The 19,826-nt window shown below is 28.7% G+C and overlaps 2 protein-coding genes across 3 annotated transcripts; one reads left to right on the top strand and one right to left on the bottom strand.

Annotated features, from left to right (window-relative positions):
* The first annotated feature begins 154 nt into the window (after window positions 1–154).
* Window positions 155–7,892, top strand: LOC113552122 (ninein-like). The gene is made up of 18 exons (XM_026954830.1): window positions 155–298; window positions 613–892; window positions 2,208–2,362; window positions 2,421–2,493; window positions 2,578–2,887; window positions 2,956–3,219; window positions 3,284–3,424; window positions 3,504–3,666; window positions 3,738–3,854; window positions 4,108–4,238; window positions 4,306–4,498; window positions 4,563–5,171; window positions 5,365–5,493; window positions 5,559–5,741; window positions 5,814–5,957; window positions 6,415–6,547; window positions 7,101–7,201; window positions 7,293–7,892. Exons 2-18 carry the CDS (start codon window positions 640–642, stop codon window positions 7,416–7,418), a joined length of 3,225 nt encoding a protein of 1,074 aa, XP_026810631.1. The 5' UTR covers window positions 155–298; window positions 613–639; the 3' UTR covers window positions 7,419–7,892.
* A 555-nt stretch (window positions 7,893–8,447) lies between these two features.
* LOC113552123 (cell division cycle protein 20 homolog) lies at window positions 8,448–12,524 on the bottom strand. 2 transcript variants are annotated; one of them, XM_026954831.1, is made up of 11 exons: window positions 12,090–12,524; window positions 11,779–11,945; window positions 11,625–11,710; window positions 10,832–10,935; window positions 10,614–10,754; window positions 10,428–10,557; window positions 10,171–10,364; window positions 9,929–10,108; window positions 9,706–9,833; window positions 9,342–9,591; window positions 8,448–9,258 (listed from the first exon to the last, which is right to left on the bottom strand). In XM_026954831.1, exons 2-11 carry the CDS (start codon window positions 11,895–11,897, stop codon window positions 9,067–9,069), a joined length of 1,524 nt encoding a protein of 507 aa, XP_026810632.1. In that variant the 5' UTR covers window positions 11,898–11,945; window positions 12,090–12,524; the 3' UTR covers window positions 8,448–9,066. The 2 variants fall into 2 exon arrangements, with proteins under 2 accessions (XP_026810632.1, XP_026810633.1); XM_026954832.1 differs by having other exon boundaries at window positions 11,785–11,945.
* Window positions 12,525–19,826: the final 7,302 nt, after the last annotated feature.

Genomic DNA, 19,826 nt, shown 5'->3' with positions numbered 1-19,826 from the left:
ACTTGACAGCGTATAACATCCTTGGATAGTGATAACATTTCCTATACCACTGTGATACCACCCTACCACCACCAACAGAAAGGTTGATAATAGCAATTTCCGATTGGTATTTCGTATTTTCGTGTGATCATTATAAATTATAATAATAGTCGTCGTCGTCGCCGCCGCTGGGATCGAAAATAGAAAATATGTTTCCCGAGCCGTGTTTGATTAGTATGAAAGCAATTAATATTCGTTTGTCGTAACACTGAGTATCAAGTGACTACGACTAAACATTTACGATCACATCTACTAATTGGTGAGTGGACTTTGTATTAAAATTAATTTGAAAGGATTCCTTTATCAATTGATTTTAACTTACCTACTTTGTTGACATATTGTGGCGGTTGCCCGTGAAAGTAACTAAATAATTAAGTTTCATTATGTTCATAATCCAATACGACGATTTATAGTTAATTTAAATTTATTCTCGTTTTTTTTAATATGTATAATCTAGATTTATTTGTGTAAAGAACTTATTAACAATAAAAAAAATATCTTGTTATTTGTTATGTGTACATAATATATTACTGATTATTATTAACATTACTTATAGTCTTGTTGTTTTTACAGTACTGGTGATGAATTTTATCCTCAATTATGGAAGAACCATATGAAAAAGAATTGTATAACATATTCAAAAGTTTTGATAGTGATGAAAATGATGAATTGGATCATAAGGGGGTGAATGCTCTTTGTGAAACATTACAGTTGGATTTTAGCCAGCGTAAACAATTATGGTCATTCCTGGATCAGAACTCTAATGTTTCATTTGAACAATTTCGTGATGCTCTTGTTTACTTGGCCAATAATGGTTCAAAAGATGAAACTTATTCTAGAGACATCTCTCCTGGTAAGAATAAAGTTTAATTATACCTAAACTAAGAAAACTAAATTATTTTATTTAACAATATATAGTATGTATGTTTTGTAAAATTTTCAAATATTGTATATTTTTATGTTTTCTGGTAAGCATGTTTGACCTTGTTTTCCACATTCCTTTCACTTCACCTATCTATTATTATATATACTTTATATACAGATAAGCCTATTATATTTTTTTATTATCACACATTACCTATTATTGACATACCTATTAATTTTGTGTGAATAAACCGACATCAATAGGCTTGGTAATAAACAATTATTGTTATACCTACCTACACCACTTATATTCTTATTTGTTAAAATTAATAATTACAAAAATGTTTAGTGAATATATAATCAAATTTGAAAAATAACCTTTTTTTTAAAATTAACATTTAGTTTTTATTTGTAAACTACAGGATAAAAAATTTACTTATAAACAATTAAAATAATGTAAATATGAAATACATATGTGATTTAATTTAATATATAATTTAATAATTCCTTTCTACTTACATAAGGTATAATTCATATACATCTTATGTTATTAATACTTAATAATATCTATTTTTAATATCAAATCATAATTGCATTTCTATTTAAAATGCCTTACATAAAAATAGGTATAACAATTATATTATACTATATAAATTACTTTTATGGCTTATTTGTACATGTTTATTAGATTTATTATCTGTATACTGTTATAGATAAACTTCATGTTAGAAATTTAAGTATACATATTATATCAGTTATTACAGCATTATTTTTTAAACAAATAAACCAGTTGTTATAAATTCATATTACTCCAAGAATAATTTATTATTTTTTATGTCACAAAAATAGATTTTTATCATATTATTACTATAATTTTGTAATACCTACAATATTATAGTATTCCTGATTAAGGAAAAATACAATTTTATGTCTCTAAATATAAAAATAATTAAAAATATTAAATGTATGAATACTTGAATGTTAAGATTTAAGATTACTTAAATATACAGCTTACTCTTGTAGAGTAAAATATTTGTGTATTTTTTTTTTATAAATGATAACAATATCATAACGTATATTACTATATGACAAAATAATAAATAATATAAAGATCAATAGGTATTAAAAACCATTTATCATAAATATGTTTATACCATGACATAGTGAAAGGTTTTCAATTCCAATCTGATTGTGAAGGACGTTAACATAGCTTAGTGCGACCTTATTAGACAAATCATTATCTTATTTACGTTTGATTTTATATGGTTATTTAATAATTTAGTAATTTTTTTCTCATGTTACAGTAAGAGAAATATCTCCAAAGTATGTTTTTGGCGAAAAAAAATATGGCCGCCGAACAAAGCCTCGAGAAGACAGTTTTATATTAAATCAATCAGATATAACTCAAGATTTAAACAGCAGTATACCATTATCACCTCGAAAATTAGATTATGTTCATGTAAGTTAAATATTTATTTTAAAGGTTTGTAAGTACATAATGATTTGTCAATTTATAGATAAATTCTGAGTTTAAATTGGATGAGGGAACACAGAATAAAGACATATTATCACAATGTGATGACAAGCATGGTAAGTAGTTATCATGAAAACCACTTTCATTGACATTTAGATATTAGTTTTATAAGTCTCAATAAAAAAAAATATTCTTTTTAGATTTGTTAAAAGAAAGATTGATAATGGATAAGCACAATTTAAGTCTGGCCTGTGAACATTTGGGTATTACTTCTAATGGACTGATATCAAAATCTCAATTATTTGATGTAATCCAACATTTTGACTGCAATGAAAAATTATTTGAGAAGATCAATGATAAATATTCTAATGATAGAATACCAATTAAAGAAGTTCTTGAATTAATCAGTTGTCTAGATTACCGGTCTGTTTCACCAAACTCTGAAACATCAACATCAGGAGTCTCTTCAACATCATATTATCATAGAGAAGATAATTTACCAAACTCAATGTAAGTGTAGTTCATAATTTACTAATAGATTTTTTAGCATGGATGTTTATATGTATGCTTTTTATTAGGATGGTGAGTATAAGCACTATTATTGAATTATGGGAAAGCTGTGGTATACCAGAGTCTGTTAATCTATTACAAGAATTAGGAATTGATACATCCTTGGATTCTGTTTATGTACCTGATCTAGTAACTACTGTCAGCAATCAACTCCATAAAGTTCGAAATAATTTTGTTGATTCTTCATTAACAGAATATGATTCAATTAATACACCATTTATTTTGCTAAAAGCTCTAAGTTCATTGAATGAATATCAGGTTAAATGGCTCAAGTAAGAACATAATTAATAATGATATTATTTGCTTAATTAATATTTGTATACAATTTATTTTCAGAATGATTATTGAGCAAATGAATTGTGAAAGAGATAAATTAAAATATGATGTTGATACTGCCAACAACAGAGCAGTAATGCTTGCGCAAGAAGTAGATGAAAATCATATACGATTGGAAAAATCTTCAGCAAATAAAATTGCGTATGAATTTAATTTAGAGACATTCTAATATATGCTATAGTAAACAAACCTTCTAATCAAGGAATGTAATATAATTTAGTGCTCTAGAACACAAACATCAAGAAGAACGAAAAACACTTATTGATCAATGGGGTTCAGAAAAAGATCAATTACTTAACCAAAATATATTGCTCAATGATAAACTACAACAAGTACAAAATTATGAAAACGAATTACAATCTGAACTTTTAAATAACAAAAAAGTATGTTTTGTATAGAAAATTTATTAGTAACTTTATTCAGTAGTATTAATTTAATTTTTTCTTTTTTTTAGCAACTAAACTTATTAGAAAGTGAAAATGCTGCATTAAATAAACAATTAGATGATATAAAACAAAAAAATTTTTCATTAGAAGTTCAAGTTCAAGAAATTCCACAATTAAAACTTAAAGTAAGGTGCCTTTTAATTATTGTTTTTATGTATATTTTATTTTTCTCACTATTTAAAATTAACAATCATAGTTTGAATAATCTCTTGGTAGATTCCTACAAAAATGAAAATATAGTAGTTAACACTTAACTTTTGACATATAATTTAATGACATCTTAAGTATTATGTATAAGTTAGTCTTCTATTATATATTTAAAAAAAAAATCAAACTTGATGTTAAGTTAATCTTTCTATGTATTTAATTAAATTATAGGAACTGGAACTGGAATCTAATAATGAACAAATCATTGATCTCGTGCAAAAAATTGATTGTTTAAAAAATGAAAATAAGTGTCTTAGAGACCAAAATGATGAATTGGTTATAGAGCTTGAAGCAACTAAAATGTATATACTGTAATATTAAATTTTAACGTTATAAAATGTATTTATATTAGTTTTGTGGTTTTTTTAGGATAGAAAATGTGGGTACTGATAGGTCATTTGACAGTAATGTCAGGAATTTCTTGGCGGAAAAAAATAGTCCTAACTGCTTTGGCAAAGTGAAAGAATTTACTACAGAATTTTCTACTGGGGAAGGTGGAAGTGATTGCACAAATACATTTGAAACATATACAATTGAGTCTGAATTTGAAACATGGAATAAAGTAAGTAAAAAATTTAGTTAACTGTAATTTTTAAAAATTTATTATATTTTTATGTTGCTTGTAGGTTGAAAATTCACATAAATCAGATCACGAATCCCCTCAGACATCATTAATGCTTGTGAATAATATAAAAACAACTTTATCTGCTCAACCACACATCCAACTGTGTCATTTAAATGAATTAATTGATTATTTGGAACATATGAAACAATATTCAAAATCAGATCATTTACAACAGGAGATTGAACAAAAAGAGTCTCAAGAATCAATGCAAAAATCTTCAGATAGTTTTATGACTTCTTCACCTTTAAATAAATATCCAACCAGGAGGTCATTGAATAAGCAATTTGAAAATACAATGGAAACAGAATTTATTGGTTCTACTTTGATAGAAGTGACAAATGGCAGTGTTGAAAAATTAAAGCAAATGTACAATCAATGTAAATTAGAAAATCAGGAGTTGCATGACAAGTGTAAAAAGATTGAAAAGTACTGGGAATCTAGGTACAATCAACTATGCGAAGTGGCAGACAAAGCTCTGGATGAGGCTAAACGGTTAAAAGATGAAAGTACTGAATTAGAAAAAGGTATGGATGCATTGCGTAATGAATACTTCGAGTGTGAAGAATATTGGTCATTAAAATTAGAAGAAGAACGTAAACTAAATGAATTGGTTAGTATTTTTAATTTAAATTGTTTAGTTCTTGAATTTAAATTGTATTATGGTTCATTCAGCTTAATTGTAATTCATAATATATTTATTTATAAAAGCTTTAAAATCATAATTGCTTTCTTTTCAGTATTTGTAAAATTGTTGTCAAACTTGCATTTTTCCTTTAAAAAATTGGTATTAATTGTTTATACAGGAGAAGAAAGTTAGTGAAGAAAAATTGAATAATCTAGAAGTTAAGATTAAAGAGTACAGTGATATGTTAGAAGATACAACTGATAATAAATTACCTTCAATTGATGAAAATGCCGAACTTGAAGAACAAGTAATTATTTTTTAAAATATTTTTTAGCGACATTTTTACTTAAATTATTTATATTATTTTCACAGATCAATTGCGTTCAACAAGAATTTTCCAGTTACTGTGTAAAAATTGAAGAAGAAATGGAAAAACTTAAAATTGAAAATGAAAAATTGAAATCTCAAATTGTTATTCCAGTTGAAAAAGTTGATCGTGGAGTTCCTAACTGTCGATTTAAAGAAGAATGTGAAAATTGCCACGACAATTTAAAAGTATTTTTTCTCTGTAATATATAACACATGATTTTCAATTTATATTTATTTTTATATTATTTTGCTATTTAGACAAATGGTGAATTTAAAAATAAACAGTTTGATTTAAAAAAAAATCGTGAAAAATTAGGTATGGAATGCCGAAGTCTATTACAACGAAGGAGTGCACTTAAAAATGAAATATTGCAATTGCAAGAATATCTTAATGTACTTTCCGTAAGTAATTTATGTTTATGTTTAGTACTGAAATACTTAGGTTTTTACTCTTGTGTTAAATTTGAAAATTATTTAACTTACTTATTTTATGTAGTATACTTTTGTCCCATTATCAATTGCAATACTTTAGTTATAATTTATAATAGTATTAAATAAAGTGAAAAGTTTTAGACCCATTACTTCCAAATTATTAGCATATATTTTATTCCAAAAGAGATTATATCAATCTGCAAGCTGTTCCCTCTTCCACTGATGACTTTCTATGCTGTTATATGAGATATGTGTTTTGCGGTTTAAAATTGTCACCAAATGTATTCTTATTAAAAAAAAAAAAACTATATTCACTTGTATGACATAAGTTATGAGAATTATGACTCAAATTTAGCTCAACTACTAATATATCAAGTTAATAATTTATATGATTTCATTTGTATTAAAAACCGAAATTGTGTTTCAGAATACCCACAAAGATTTCTTTATGCGAAAAGAAATTAATCAAGCAAATCAAGTATCTATAGATGCCAGGAAATGCAAAGAACTGGAACAAAGACTACACGACGAACAGGCCAGACATCAAAAGTTGACTAATGGTTAGTAAAACAATTATAATATGTTAATGTTATTATGGCAAATTCTGTAAATGGTCAACTTATATAATTTAGAAAAGTACTAATGATTTTTTTTGTTAAATAATTTAGTCATTAAAAAGTATCATCTTTAGACATATTTAAGTTTTTAAATTTTTACTTTTTGATTGATATCAGTATAGTGGCTGCACAAAATATGGTTCCATATAACCTCTCAAAATATAGGTCTATTATTACATTATTTTATGAATTTTAATCTTCTATATAAAAATGAAAAACAGAAAACATATCCTGGAAAAAGTATCTTGAGAGAAAAGCATTTAACAATGCAATGATTTGGATTACAAATCCTTTGATCATAATAATTAATCTGTTCTCTACTTAAGTAGTCTAAGTGGATCATAAAAAATAATAATTATTTTTTCAATGAGATTATGGTGTTGAAAGTATTTTCTTATTTAACCTATAGTATCGTGTAACAATTTGTTTGCCTTATTACTATTTTGTTTTATTCAGTACATGATTTAATTGCCAAAGTAAATTTTCTTAAATTTAGCCATATGGAACGAGCATCAGTCAAAGATTGATATGGTACACAAATTATTGCGCGCATCACAAGATAAACTTGAAGAACAAATTAAAATGAGAAATGAACAAGTTAGTGTCTTGTCATATTTTGTTTATTTTATAATCACAATTAGAAATTTATAAAAAATTCCGTATCTATTGATATAATTTTTTTTTTTAGAATAAACAACTCATGAGCGCTGATATGATTGTTAAAGAACTTTTCATCGAAAATGCCAAATTGATGTCAATGATCCATAGCCTCCAAACACAAATTGACCATTCATCAAATTATAATTCAGTGTAACTGGTATTTTCACTATTATTATTATTTTTCTCCCACTAATTGTTTTTGAAAATACTGTGCAATACTGTGCAGCTTGTTTTACCCACATTCATAGCTTTAAGGACTCAAACACTTCTAGTTTTTTAAAGTGTGGATCTTTATCTATTTTTGTTCTATTTTGTATTATCATTTTTTTTTAAATTTATTATTAATAATAAGTTAAGTTTAAATATGTTTCCTAAATATAAAATTATTGTAAACAGTGCCTTAAACAAGGAGCTTATTATATAAGGCCTCAACCTATTGAGCCTTTATATTTATATATACGTAAATTACAGCAGGGTAATTTTAAAATGACAAAAATATCTAAAAAAAAAAAAAAAACAATATATTCTATTGTATTTTAATCAGATATCATCGTACTATTATTATATTATGTATTAATAATGTAACTTTTGTTGTGTTTACTGTTAATTACTTGTAGGCTATATTACATGAATGAATGTAATAATGATTATTTATTGTAACTATTTACTATAATGTAGTCATTAGTCAGATTGTCTTAGTACATGATTCAATAGTTTATCAATTTAGATCAAATTGAATAAATAAAACATTGGTTATTTTTAACTTAAACATTTTTAATACAAAATTTACCGATTCCAATTCAATCTGACTGGTGGCTATTTTTGTTTAACAATTACTATTAATCTTATGATCTTAGCACTGTAAGCTTTTTTTTACATACTTTTAGGTATTGTTTTTTCACCAACTTTTCACATCTTAGTATGCAATTCACAGTAGTTTGATTTGTTAACTTGGAGATGAGTCAATTTTATTTTGCATTATTACCTCTATAACCCATTTGTACTTGATGTTTTGATAAATCAACACAGATTTTAATATGTCTAGTCATTTTTATAAACTCAAATCATCTTTAAAATTAAAAATTGTCACAATACAATTTTTATCATAACAAATACTAGTCAGGTTTCTTTATCTCATCTCTAAGAGCACGTAGGTTTAATGGTTGTTTTGAGAATTAATTTTGTAAAATTTATCTTGTCGAAGCACAAAATAAATGGTTGTGTTGGATGTTCAGCCGTAGAGCTTTAATCTATAATATCAGATTGTACTTGTTCAGATTTGAATAATAGTTAAATTATAAATAGTTTAAATTACGTGTTTACGGCTCGTTACAAACCAACCGAATTATTACTCTTTTTTTTTTTTTATTATTATTAAATGTTTTTTTGTTTGTAACTTAACTTCTATTTTTTATTTATTTTTTTGTTATTCCTTTATGTTAATAAGCTTAAATATAACTATGCTGTTATTATATATTATTTCACACTTAAACATAAAGTAGCCAAAGACTTGTTTATTATTATAAGTAATTAAAGTTATGATATAAAATGTATTAGTATATTAATGTTTGTAGTCAATTTATGCACTAATTCTGAGAATACATTTGATCTTAACATAAAATTATTTGTTTAAGAAAATATATAAAAAAGACAATAGTTATAAAAAATCTGTGTATGTATGTACACTGTGCGAGTAAAAGTTTTGTATAAATAAAATTAAGTTTAAATTGCGTAAGTAAAAAGTTGACAGAAATATTGAATATAAATTTAATTAACAAACATGAAAGGATAAAACAAAATATTTATCTTAGGCCAGGACCCAATATAGTGGGTCTAAAGGAGCGCTTCTCCTGTTCTTTTTTCTTGTTTGGATCTGGCAAAAAGCACTTCCACATTCGCAGGGTCTCATCTGCACCAGCTGAAAGTACTGTGGAACCATCTGGTGACATAGCCAAATTCAGAATACGATTTGTGTGTCCAGTGAGCTCAGCAACCTTTTAGATTATATATTTAAAATAATAAACCGAAAAAATCAATGATACTTAATGCAAACATATTTTGCTGTCAATTAACTGACCTTGGTTAGCGAAGGATACTTCCAAATTATGAGCTGGTTGTTTGCAAAACCGTGCGCAGATACCAATTCTCTATAAGTTTTAGACCACAGAATAGCACACACCTGTGAGTTAGCATTGACCGAATTGATACACTGGCCATTATTGCAATTCCAAAATCTGATAGTTCGGTCAGCTGTACCGCCACCACTAGCTAGTACATTAGTTTGCCACGGACACCAGTCTAATGCTTTAACAGCAGCTTGATGTTGACTAGAGTAAGCATATTGAAAATTATACACTGTTATTTTAAATAATGTAATATGGGTATTTGCACCCAATTAACAATTTGTAACAAATATAACAAAATCAAGTGTAAGATATTACCTGAAACTGTATATTGGTTCAGACTGGTAAGTTGTTTGGCCTGGTAGGCCGCTGTACACGTTCAGCAGATTATCATTGCCTCCACTAGCTAGATAACGACCGTCAGTTGACCATTTAAGACCACAAACCTGTAAAAAAACCGAATAAAGTTAGATTAAATACTGACATGTCAATAATGTCATATAACATCAAGATCAAATATTTTATAAGGATTGGTACATACTTCTTGAGTGTGGGATTGAATTGTACCAACAACATGTTCCTTCTGTCTGACATCATTGTGAACAAGTTCTCCATTTCTGCAACCTGTAGTTAGTATGTGACTGTTCCAAGACATTGCACCCACTCTTGAACTGTGACTGTTCATTATACGCAGCCGCTTTGTCTGTGATGCGTCCCATAACTAAATCAATAAATAATAATACTAGTTTAATATTGTACTTAAATAGCAAGTAATCAACATACTTGTACAGGTCCTAAAGCAGTTCCAACACTCAAAAGATTTCCATTGGGTACCCAACTTAGAGAAGTAACATAGTCTGCACCTTCTAAATCTAACAGTTGATCAATGGACCCTGTGTCAGCATTCCAAAGATATACACTAGTGCCTAAGGCAACGGCCAATATGTTGGAAAAGCTCCAGTCAATTAAATTTAGGTCTGTTGAAAATGATTAAAGTTATCTATGATGGTATGGATATATATATAATTGAAATACTGTACAATAGTCGTCAACAATTTCAGGGGCATCCAAAATACGGTCCGGTGCATGTGGTATATAACGAGTTGCTCCTCGTATATTCATGGGAGTCTTGGATTGACTATAAACTACTTTTAAAGCATTTTGATAACCCTAAAATAATTATTAATTATATAATTATGCCTGTAATAAGCTATTAATTATCATACATCTGGAGGAGCCGGTGCTTTGTTCTGATAGGATAGAACACGGACATTATTTATATCACAACCATGGAGATTTTCAGACATAGCTTTTCTGTAGTCTGATTGAGTCGGACTTAAGTCAAGGTTTTCATTTTCTTGGTTCATCTACAAAAATAAAATTAAATTATAAGTTAAAAAAATCTTAAATAAATTTAAAGATTTAATAAACATTTGTGATTTACTTTAAAATTACTTATGTCAAAATTTGTAGACATTCTGGAAGGAATAAATCTGTCTCCCCCAGGTGTTTTAGGTTTAGCTGGTGTGTTTGATGCTGATCTTGAAGCTATTCAAATAAATAATTTTACTGCATATAATTGATTATAGATTATTATTAAGCTAAAATATTTATATATTTTATGTTTATAATATATGAATGTATATTAATATTTAAAATATTGTTGAAAAAAATATCAATATTTGTTTAACTATATCTGAGTTTAAATCATCTTGGGTATATTAAGTTTATTACAATGAATAATGATAGGACTAACGCACTAACGTAATTACTAATTTTATTAGTATGTACATCAAGATTCAGGCCTATATTCATCAAAAGTGTACAGTTTATCAATATTTTACATTCAAACTATTTATCTATACCCACTTTAATTTAATAAAAACATGTCTGCGTGAGCAATATAATCATTCCTTACCTTGTATGGCAGTAGAAACAATTTTAAAACTTTTAGAAATTGATAATTCTGGGGAATTAACATCTAATTTTCGAGGTTTTAGTTTATTTCTTTTGAAAAATCTATTTAGATGATTTTTATTCATTTTTAATGGTTAATTTTAACAACTCTGTGAACTACTTTATATAGACGGATAAATGTAAAAACAATCGATACTATAAACAATTATTAATATTGTAAATCAAATTATAATAATTGATAATAAGTTTATGCTTAAAATTAATTTAGATAATCACAGTGACATAGATGCAAGTTTATAATTATTAATAACATTACTAACCTGGTGATTTTGATCTATTAGGTGTTTTTGATGGAGTCTTCTTGATAGCCATTAACTCATTAGTTTTTCTTGACGTATTTAAAAAACTATCACAGTAAACATAATTGAAACATAAATATATATATATATATGTAACACATAAACATAAACGTACACATACCTTGAGGATGATTCCACGCTTTTCTTCATCCAACGTGGAGCTGGACCGCTGGTGATTGGCTCGTCCATTCTTACAGCACTTTTAAGATCATTAACAAAAGTAAACTGAGACATTCTTAAATTAATGAAGTAATTTGTTGAAAATAAAACTGATATTTTTCGCTGTGGATTAAAAAAAAAAGTTAATCAACAGTTGTTTTCAAGAAATAAAACTAACAAAGAAAAAATAAAAAAATTAAGAAAACTTTATGAGTTTGAATTATTATTTCATTTTAGACGTAATAAAATCGTCTTTTATTTACTTACTTATGGATAACAAGGCAAGAAGCAAGAGATGGTGTACTAGGTAGAACGACCCGAGTGATGTTTGAGCGTACAAATGAAGGATTCAAATAATTAAAAATAACATAAGAGAAACCTCGAGGCATAAACTACAAATGGACAATAGTATGTCAATTAAGGATAAACAGAAAAAACAAAATTGAGTAGAAATGGGTATTTTTAATCGTTTGATTTGGTCCAGTAGGCGGAGAATATTGACTACCTATTATTATTTATTAAAGTGTGAATTATAATGTGGTCTAATATCTATAATAGTCGGTCGAAATGGATTTATTTTTGGACAACCGGCGAAAAGATCAAAACGTTGGAGTCCTGATCCAAAACAAGTGGTGAGTTAAAGTCATGTGAATCCAAAATCGTAGCAACGGCCGTCACCGTCGTAACTCGTGGCGGCGTCCGTTAAAAAACATACAACATTATGGATTTGAATGTTTGACACTATCAGAAATACTATTATCACTATTGTCTGCAGCTTGCTGTGATCACCGACTGTGGTAACCGTTAACCAGCGATAACGGTAGCGTCATTTACCACCGGTGTTTGAACTTATATCGGTATATGATTTTCGTTTTCGAACGTGCGGATCTCAAAATTCAACTCAGTTAAAAGGTATTGACAAATTTAGAGTAGAAACACATAATATCATTATTGTAGACAAATTTGTAACAGAATTAGATAAAAGGATAACTGCATATAACTATATATTTCAGCATTTTTTATTTATCACTGAGTTAAATATCCAGCCAGATAATGATATTAACTTTAACTTGGACCATTTCGTTTCTATATATAAAGATGACATAGAACCTTGTATAAAAAATTAGTTGGTTCAATTTAGTCATTTACAGAATATTGGTATCTTAGTAAACCACCATTTAATGCTTCAAATGTGCATAAAATATTACAACGGTTTGAAGAAATAAAATTAAAAGATATATTTCCTAATATTTTAATTGCAATTAGATTATACTTAACAATTCCTGTCATAAATTGTTCTGCTGAACGGGCATTTTCAAAGTTGGCACGCATAAAAAATAAGTTTAGAACTAGTCAGACTCAAGAATCCTTAAAATAATTTATAATATTATCTTCTGAACATGATTTGTTACCATCGATTGATTTTAATGGAACTATACTGATTTTTGCTCGTGACAAATCAAGAAAAAAATGTTTTAAATAAGAGTACTTAATGATGTGTATTATTCATAATAATGTATAAATATAAATTATTTATATGAAATATTTAATATTTTGGTTAAATATAAAAATAACTTATGGAACTTTTAAATATTTTTTTTTTTTATTATTATTATTATAATTAAATGTTTTAGCATATTTTGCATGCTATTACAAGTTTGTAGATTACAGTTTAGAAGTTTAGATTACGGTTTATACAAATAGAATATGGAATGAGGATTGTAGATAATTTTAATGAGGTTTGTTGATAAAAGATTTAATATTGGAAATAATGACTGGTATAGGAATATTGTTAGTTTGCTTAAAATTACAGTTATCAGAGAAATTAATGGATTTAATAATATTTTGAGTTCGTTCAAGATGTTTGACGTTGAATTTGAATTTGAATTTGTAATACTGGATGTTGGTTGGGCGGCTGTTACACTGGCATATGATGGACCGGACGGGGGTGCATGCGATGCATGACGACGTGAGGTGACTTGTTGTTTAGGAACTTCTGTCTTTTTTGGTTTGTTTGTAGGTTTTGTCAGTTTTTTGTAAATTATACAACCTTTGTATGAAGCTGTGTGTGCACCAGAGCATAGTGCACATTTAGCCGGGAGGCTACTATCTTTGGTGCACATATCAGTTGAGTGATTTTCGCCGCATTCAGCGCGTCTGGGCTGCTGACTACAGTAGTTGCGCGTATGACCGTAAGCTTGGCATGAGTAGCATTGAGGCGGGTTTTTGCGTTTGGTATGTGGTTTTTCAATCAATACTGCGGAGTGAAGAAGTTTTGTAATCTTGAAGATTTCTTTATTATTTTCTTTAAGAGCCAGTTCTACATGGAATAGTGGTAAAGGGCGGTGGTTCTTTTTGATATTAACCACGCGCGTGGCCGAGTGTCCAAGTTCAGCCAGGGCGTTTGTAATATCAGTTGTGATAGTGGAGTGATGCAGATTTCTGATTACTGCTTTGTATTGACGTTTGCAGTGCGGCCGAAAGGAGTGAAATTCGGCGTCGGTTTCTTTTAAGTAGTCGATTACTATGTTGTAGGTTGTGCGATTGTTGGGGCGGATTATAATAAATGATAGTGTGGACTTAAATGAAATATCGTTAGTGCCTGTGAGTGATATTATTTTCTTACTGAATATTGAAAAGTTGGTGACGTTCTCAATGTAGATCGCCGGTATTCGGGTAGGCATAGGTGTGGTTTTAGTTTTATTTAGTTGCTCACAGACTACTATGTTATCGTTTGGTTTAAATACCTCATTTTCGATTTCATCGTCAGTGACCTTGGCCAATGCCGCGTATCGATTTGGTGATACATAATGTTTGATTTTCTTTTCTTCTTGTGGTGATGGGCTAGAAGGCGAGGACAAATGCCGTTTTGATTTTTGGGTTTGTGATAGTTGAGGCGGCGCCATGTTTGGTGGACTCGGAGTAATTACGGAGACCGATAACGGAGCGGACGTGTGCGCGAACGTGTGTTCATGTCGAATGTTATCGCCAGACGTTTTAAATATTATATTATGTGTAATAATTACAATTTTTGCTTTTAAATGTTTTTCACCTGTTACACATCTATACAATCTAAAAATATTTTAGATTATTTATTTTGTTAAATTTTTGTTGCCTTAATGGGGCCCATTCTAACTATTTGCCCCAGGGCCCATTGTTTTTTAAATCTGGGCCTGCTACCTGAACAAGAGTTAAAACCAAAAATCTTATAAAAGTAAAATCGATATTTTTAAGTAAGTTTTACGACTTCTAACAGATTATTTTTAATTTCAATAAACTCTATAACTATCAAACAAAAAAAGTTTATATGTATATTGATTGCTTTTTAAAAATCTCACTGGGAAATTATAATATATTAATATATAAATAATAGACAATTCTATCTTAATCTAAACACCTCTTAACATTAAATATAAATAAGTATATTATATATTTTTTGAAAGTAAATATGGATGCACTATGCATAAATCATATTCTGATTTTATTAAATAACATATTATCTATTAAAATTTTTAATTCTAATTGCTTAAATTAGTTAAATTAATACAATTGATAGGCTGTCATTTGTTAATTTATTGAGCAGAGAAAGGATTAAGATTGACATATATTTGTCAATTACCTGTAAACATAAATAATATACGTACTTGATTATACCTACATAATTTGAATACAATTTTAAAGAATGTTTATGTATTATATATTTTTATTTATGCAGCAACATAAGTGCATGAATAATATATTTTATTTTTACGGGAGTGCCAAATTAACTGAGTGCCAAATAATTGTGTGAATATTGGGGCTGGGTAAATTGAGTTCAGAAAACTTTAACGTCCTAAGTGAACTGAGTCCCGAGTAATAAAATTTTTCGAACAAATAATTTATAAATAACGACGATGTACCTACGTAAAAATAAAAGGTCTCTACATTCAATGAGTACTAGCTGTATAGTGACTAGTCACCTGCAATTAGGGATTATTGATTACCGATTTGCTTAGTTAAATACATTCAAATAGATACATAAATAAAAATACGTAGCAAAGAAGTAATTAAAATGAAAAAAATAACGATGGAAATCAATTTTTTTTGAGACAAGAAATGTTGAAATATGAAAATAAAAATATTTCAAGATTTGAATTCGTTAAGAATATATCAAATAAATTTATACCATGTATACATAATAACAATAAATATTAATAAAAAAAAAAAGTTGACTTGAATTTGTCGAATATTATAATATATTATTATATTTAATTAAATGTGATTTGTATGTACAACGTAATGAATTATATTAGATATTAAAAACAAAAAAAAAGAACACATTTTTAACCATGCCAGTTGTTAACATAACAGATAGTCCTAAGCCTGTAAAAGTGAGAAAGAAAATGTGTGCTGTTTTGGAAACTAAACCTATTTATGCCAGTTTACCGTATACCTTTTCAAATCCAAGACTCAGTTTACCACAAAAACGGTAATTTGGACTCAATTTACCTAGCTCCATTATTTTAAACTTCTTACATAATTTATGGAACTAAACTTAAATTTGGCGGGCCTAACTGTAAACTCAGCTTGAGATTACGAAAAGCAATTAATAAAATTAATCTGTTTTATTTAATCTATTAAAATCAATAAGAACCTGTTAAGAGTCATAAGACTTCTATCTAAAAATACCAATTTTAATTTTAAAGGGTTTTCGGTTCTTTGTGGTTCAGTTTTTGGCGTATAATTTTATTCTGATACACATAACATAAATTTAAACAAGACATTTAAAAGTATACAAGTTGAAACAATTAAAAGTCTAATAATTATTTTAAAACGTTAAAACTTTTTTAATAACAAGTTATACCTACATAATTTGAGAAAAAAAAATTTAATAACTAAAATTAAATTAATACTAAACTAAACATTATTATTTCAATAATTTTAATTTTTAGAAAAGTCGACGGCTAAAACAAAATTAATTAATTCAATGCCAATACTTTAAACAGTTTAAAGTTATATTATAAAATTCTCATTGGTAATTAAAAGATGCGCGAAGACAAAAATAAACAATAGTATTTTATTACTAATTTTAAATTAAATTGTAATACATTCAATTGCTGACGTATATCGTCATGTATTTGGGAACTTTTTCATATGTTTTTGATGTGATGAGGAGCGTGTGGATCCACACCGTAATTTATCTATCCATCTTTCAGGCAAGAGCTATTTATGCCGCAACGTAATTTAAGGAAAAAATGGTAAAATGGTTTGGACCAGATGAGTCGTAATATAATATAATATGTATTATACACAGAAATACATTATTTAAATTATATTAAATTACAAAATAATTTAATATTGATAATAAATAATAATATCTTTACTTGATCGTTATTGTATTAAATATAAAATAATTTGAAAAAACTTTGTTTATCGGAAAAATATGTCATATATTAGAGTTAAATCGAAAAAAATATATTATATTTAAAAAAAGACCTAATCTATAAGTATAAAATGGGTATAGTACAGAAATCAAAATTCTCGTTAAAATATTATAGTACCTATACTTAAGTGGGTAATATTAAATAATTAACATTTTTACAATATAATAATGGTCTTTGGAAAAATAACGGACATACGGGACTCGTCGCTGGCTAGTAATAAACAATACTGTATCGGTCGTCTGGGAGATTTTCAATTTTTTTGTTACCTAACGCAAAATATTTTATAGGCTCATTAACAATAAATTCTCCGTGCATACTACACATTTATCTCAATACATACGACAAATAATTTATTAGTCTAACAATGTCACGAAGTATAGATCAATTTATTGAAGAACTACGGTTATTCAATAATCAAAATGTACGGGAAATACAGAACGATCTACTCTTGCGACCATTAGTGTCTAGCAGAGATCGTTCTCAAACAAATGACGACGACAATGCAATGTTTACGGGAAGTGTGCAGACGGAAGATGACTTGACTGGTACAAGTCAAGAGGAGGAAATGACAACGTCCGTGATGGTATCAGAGATAGTGGAATCTTTGTCGACCGAAGATAAATCCCTAGATGGCGACGTTAAGGCGACAGTGGCAATCGTTACAGACGTCACTGGAGATAGAATTAAAAAATTCTTCGTCCGAAGATGACTTGGGTGATACAAGTAAAGAGGAGGAAATGACAACGTCCATGATGGTATCAGAGATAGTGGAATCTTTGTCGACCGAAGATAAATCCTCAGATGGCGACGTTAAGGCGACAGTGGCAATCGTTACAGACGTCACGGAGATAGAATTAAAAAATTGTATACCAGACAAAATAGACAAGGATGAGCCACGCGAAATTGAATTGGTTGGTGCAAGCGTAGAGGAAACGGTAGAGGAGGACACTTTGCCGGAAAAAATGGACGATGATGCGTCGCCCGTAGGCACACTTGCTGGCGGCGATGAGCTGGAGCCGATAGAAAAGGACGTTGTGACAGCGATGGGGGAAGAAGTAAAAAATAGTCTTGGAGAATTAGTCGGGTGGCTGGCACCGGGTGTAACCATGCAACCACTCGCCACCCCTCCACGTCGTCGAAGATTTTCGACGGCGTGGAAAGGGATACGACGGGCTTTGGGATGCATGTGCTGCATCCGGGCCGATTAGCGGTTTGTCGTCTCAAGATCAAGTGGTGCGTGATTCCGGCCGGCACGCCGATGTAGACACGGCAGACGGAACCGCCGGGACGAGATTTAAGGAGAGTCCGAAGACAGCGTTGTGTCGTTGTCCGCCGACTTCCATTTTCGTCCCGCGGCGATTCCGTCGTCGTCGCCGATCCGTGCGTTTCGGTCTCTGTTGTCCGCTGCCCGTCGCCAGATCTGCACCACATCCCGCACAAGCCGCTCCCGAAGCCGAAGCTGTAGGGACTAGCCTGCCGTCATGATGGTCGTCGAATCGCGCTGACGGGCAAACGCCTCAGCAACACGCTCTCGAGAACGCTGTACAGGTGACTGCAGAAGCCTTTATCTTATACGCTTACACGCCTCCCTTTACCTGATTTTGTTTTTCCTTTTTTAAAAGGATAATTGTTTTTGTTCATGTTAATACGTTTTGTTTTGATAATTGTTTACAATGTTTCACACATTTAGACAGACTCAAAATTATACACTTTTTATCAATTATTTGTTCAATATTACAAAATTTAATTTAATATGCTGTTTGAGCCCTTCGGCCACAATTTATTTTGATTTTTTTCAAAAAACTGTTGTTGTTAAAAAATGTTAATAAAATTAAAAATTGTTAAAAAATTGTATTTTTTTCTTCGTATTATTAAGTATATAAACAAATTATTACAAAACTGACAACTTAGTATCGTGAAAAAGTAAAAATATCATACACTACCTTAATACTAACCTAATAAATTTTTCGAAAATAACAATAATTATGTTATTTGATATAATAGAAATAGATCATGCCTTTAAATAGAACTAACTAGTTTGAATAAAATATATTTTATTTGATGTTGTTACCTACATGTCTTGTTTATCGAATTAAAATGATCGGAACACTCGGAACCCAACAAAAATATCTGGAGATTATTGTTATACTGTACCTACAACAGTAAATGTCGAGTTTAGTAATACGGTGGACAAGATTTAGAGAGTTGGCTATACATTGGATGTATGACTTGAATCAAATCGTCTTTTTTTGTTAAATTAAAGTAATAGGTAATCTTCGTAATTTATAATATTACATGCAATTATTTTATGTAAGTACGGTAGGTATGTGATTAAAGTGGTATATTATTATTATAGACAAATAATAATTTAATTGACTGAATGACTATGTAATGACTAATGACAATGTAATTAATATCTTAGTAAAATATTGGCATTTCAATTCAAGACTACAACAATCAAAAAATATTTTTTATTTTTTTTTCTATAAAATAATTTAAAACTGCTAAGGATATTAGGTAAGTACAAAACATAAAATAAATAAGTTGTGAAAACAGTTTATTTTCGGTACCTATACATATT

This window comes from Rhopalosiphum maidis, chromosome 2, assembly GCF_003676215.2.
Source record: "Rhopalosiphum maidis isolate BTI-1 chromosome 2, ASM367621v3, whole genome shotgun sequence".
In the NCBI taxonomy this organism is placed as follows: domain Eukaryota; kingdom Metazoa; phylum Arthropoda; class Insecta; order Hemiptera; family Aphididae; genus Rhopalosiphum; species Rhopalosiphum maidis.
This window is presented reverse-complemented; position numbering and strand designations above follow the sequence as displayed.

Bases quoted from the DNA above. Each gene is read 5' to 3' on its own strand.
- LOC113552122 (XM_026954830.1), top strand. From the start codon at position 640: ATGGAAGAACCATATGAAAAAGAATTGTATAACATATTCAAAAGTTTT. The intron at 2,494-2,577 runs GTAAGTAGTTAT...TATTCTTTTTAG, and splicing joins ACAATGTGATGACAAGCATG to ATTTGTTAAAAGAAAGATTG. The intron at 3,855-4,107 runs GTAAGGTGCCTT...ATTAAATTATAG, and splicing joins TTCCACAATTAAAACTTAAA to GAACTGGAACTGGAATCTAA.
- LOC113552123 (XM_026954831.1), bottom strand. From the start codon at position 11,897: ATGTCTCAGTTTACTTTTGTTAATGATCTTAAAAGTGCTGTAAGAATG. The intron at 10,558-10,613 runs GTATGATAATTA...TAATTATTTTAG, and splicing joins AAGCACCGGCTCCTCCAGAT to GGTTATCAAAATGCTTTAAA. The intron at 9,592-9,705 runs GTAATATCTTAC...TGCTTACTCTAG, and splicing joins GAACCAATATACAGTTTCAG to TCAACATCAAGCTGCTGTTA.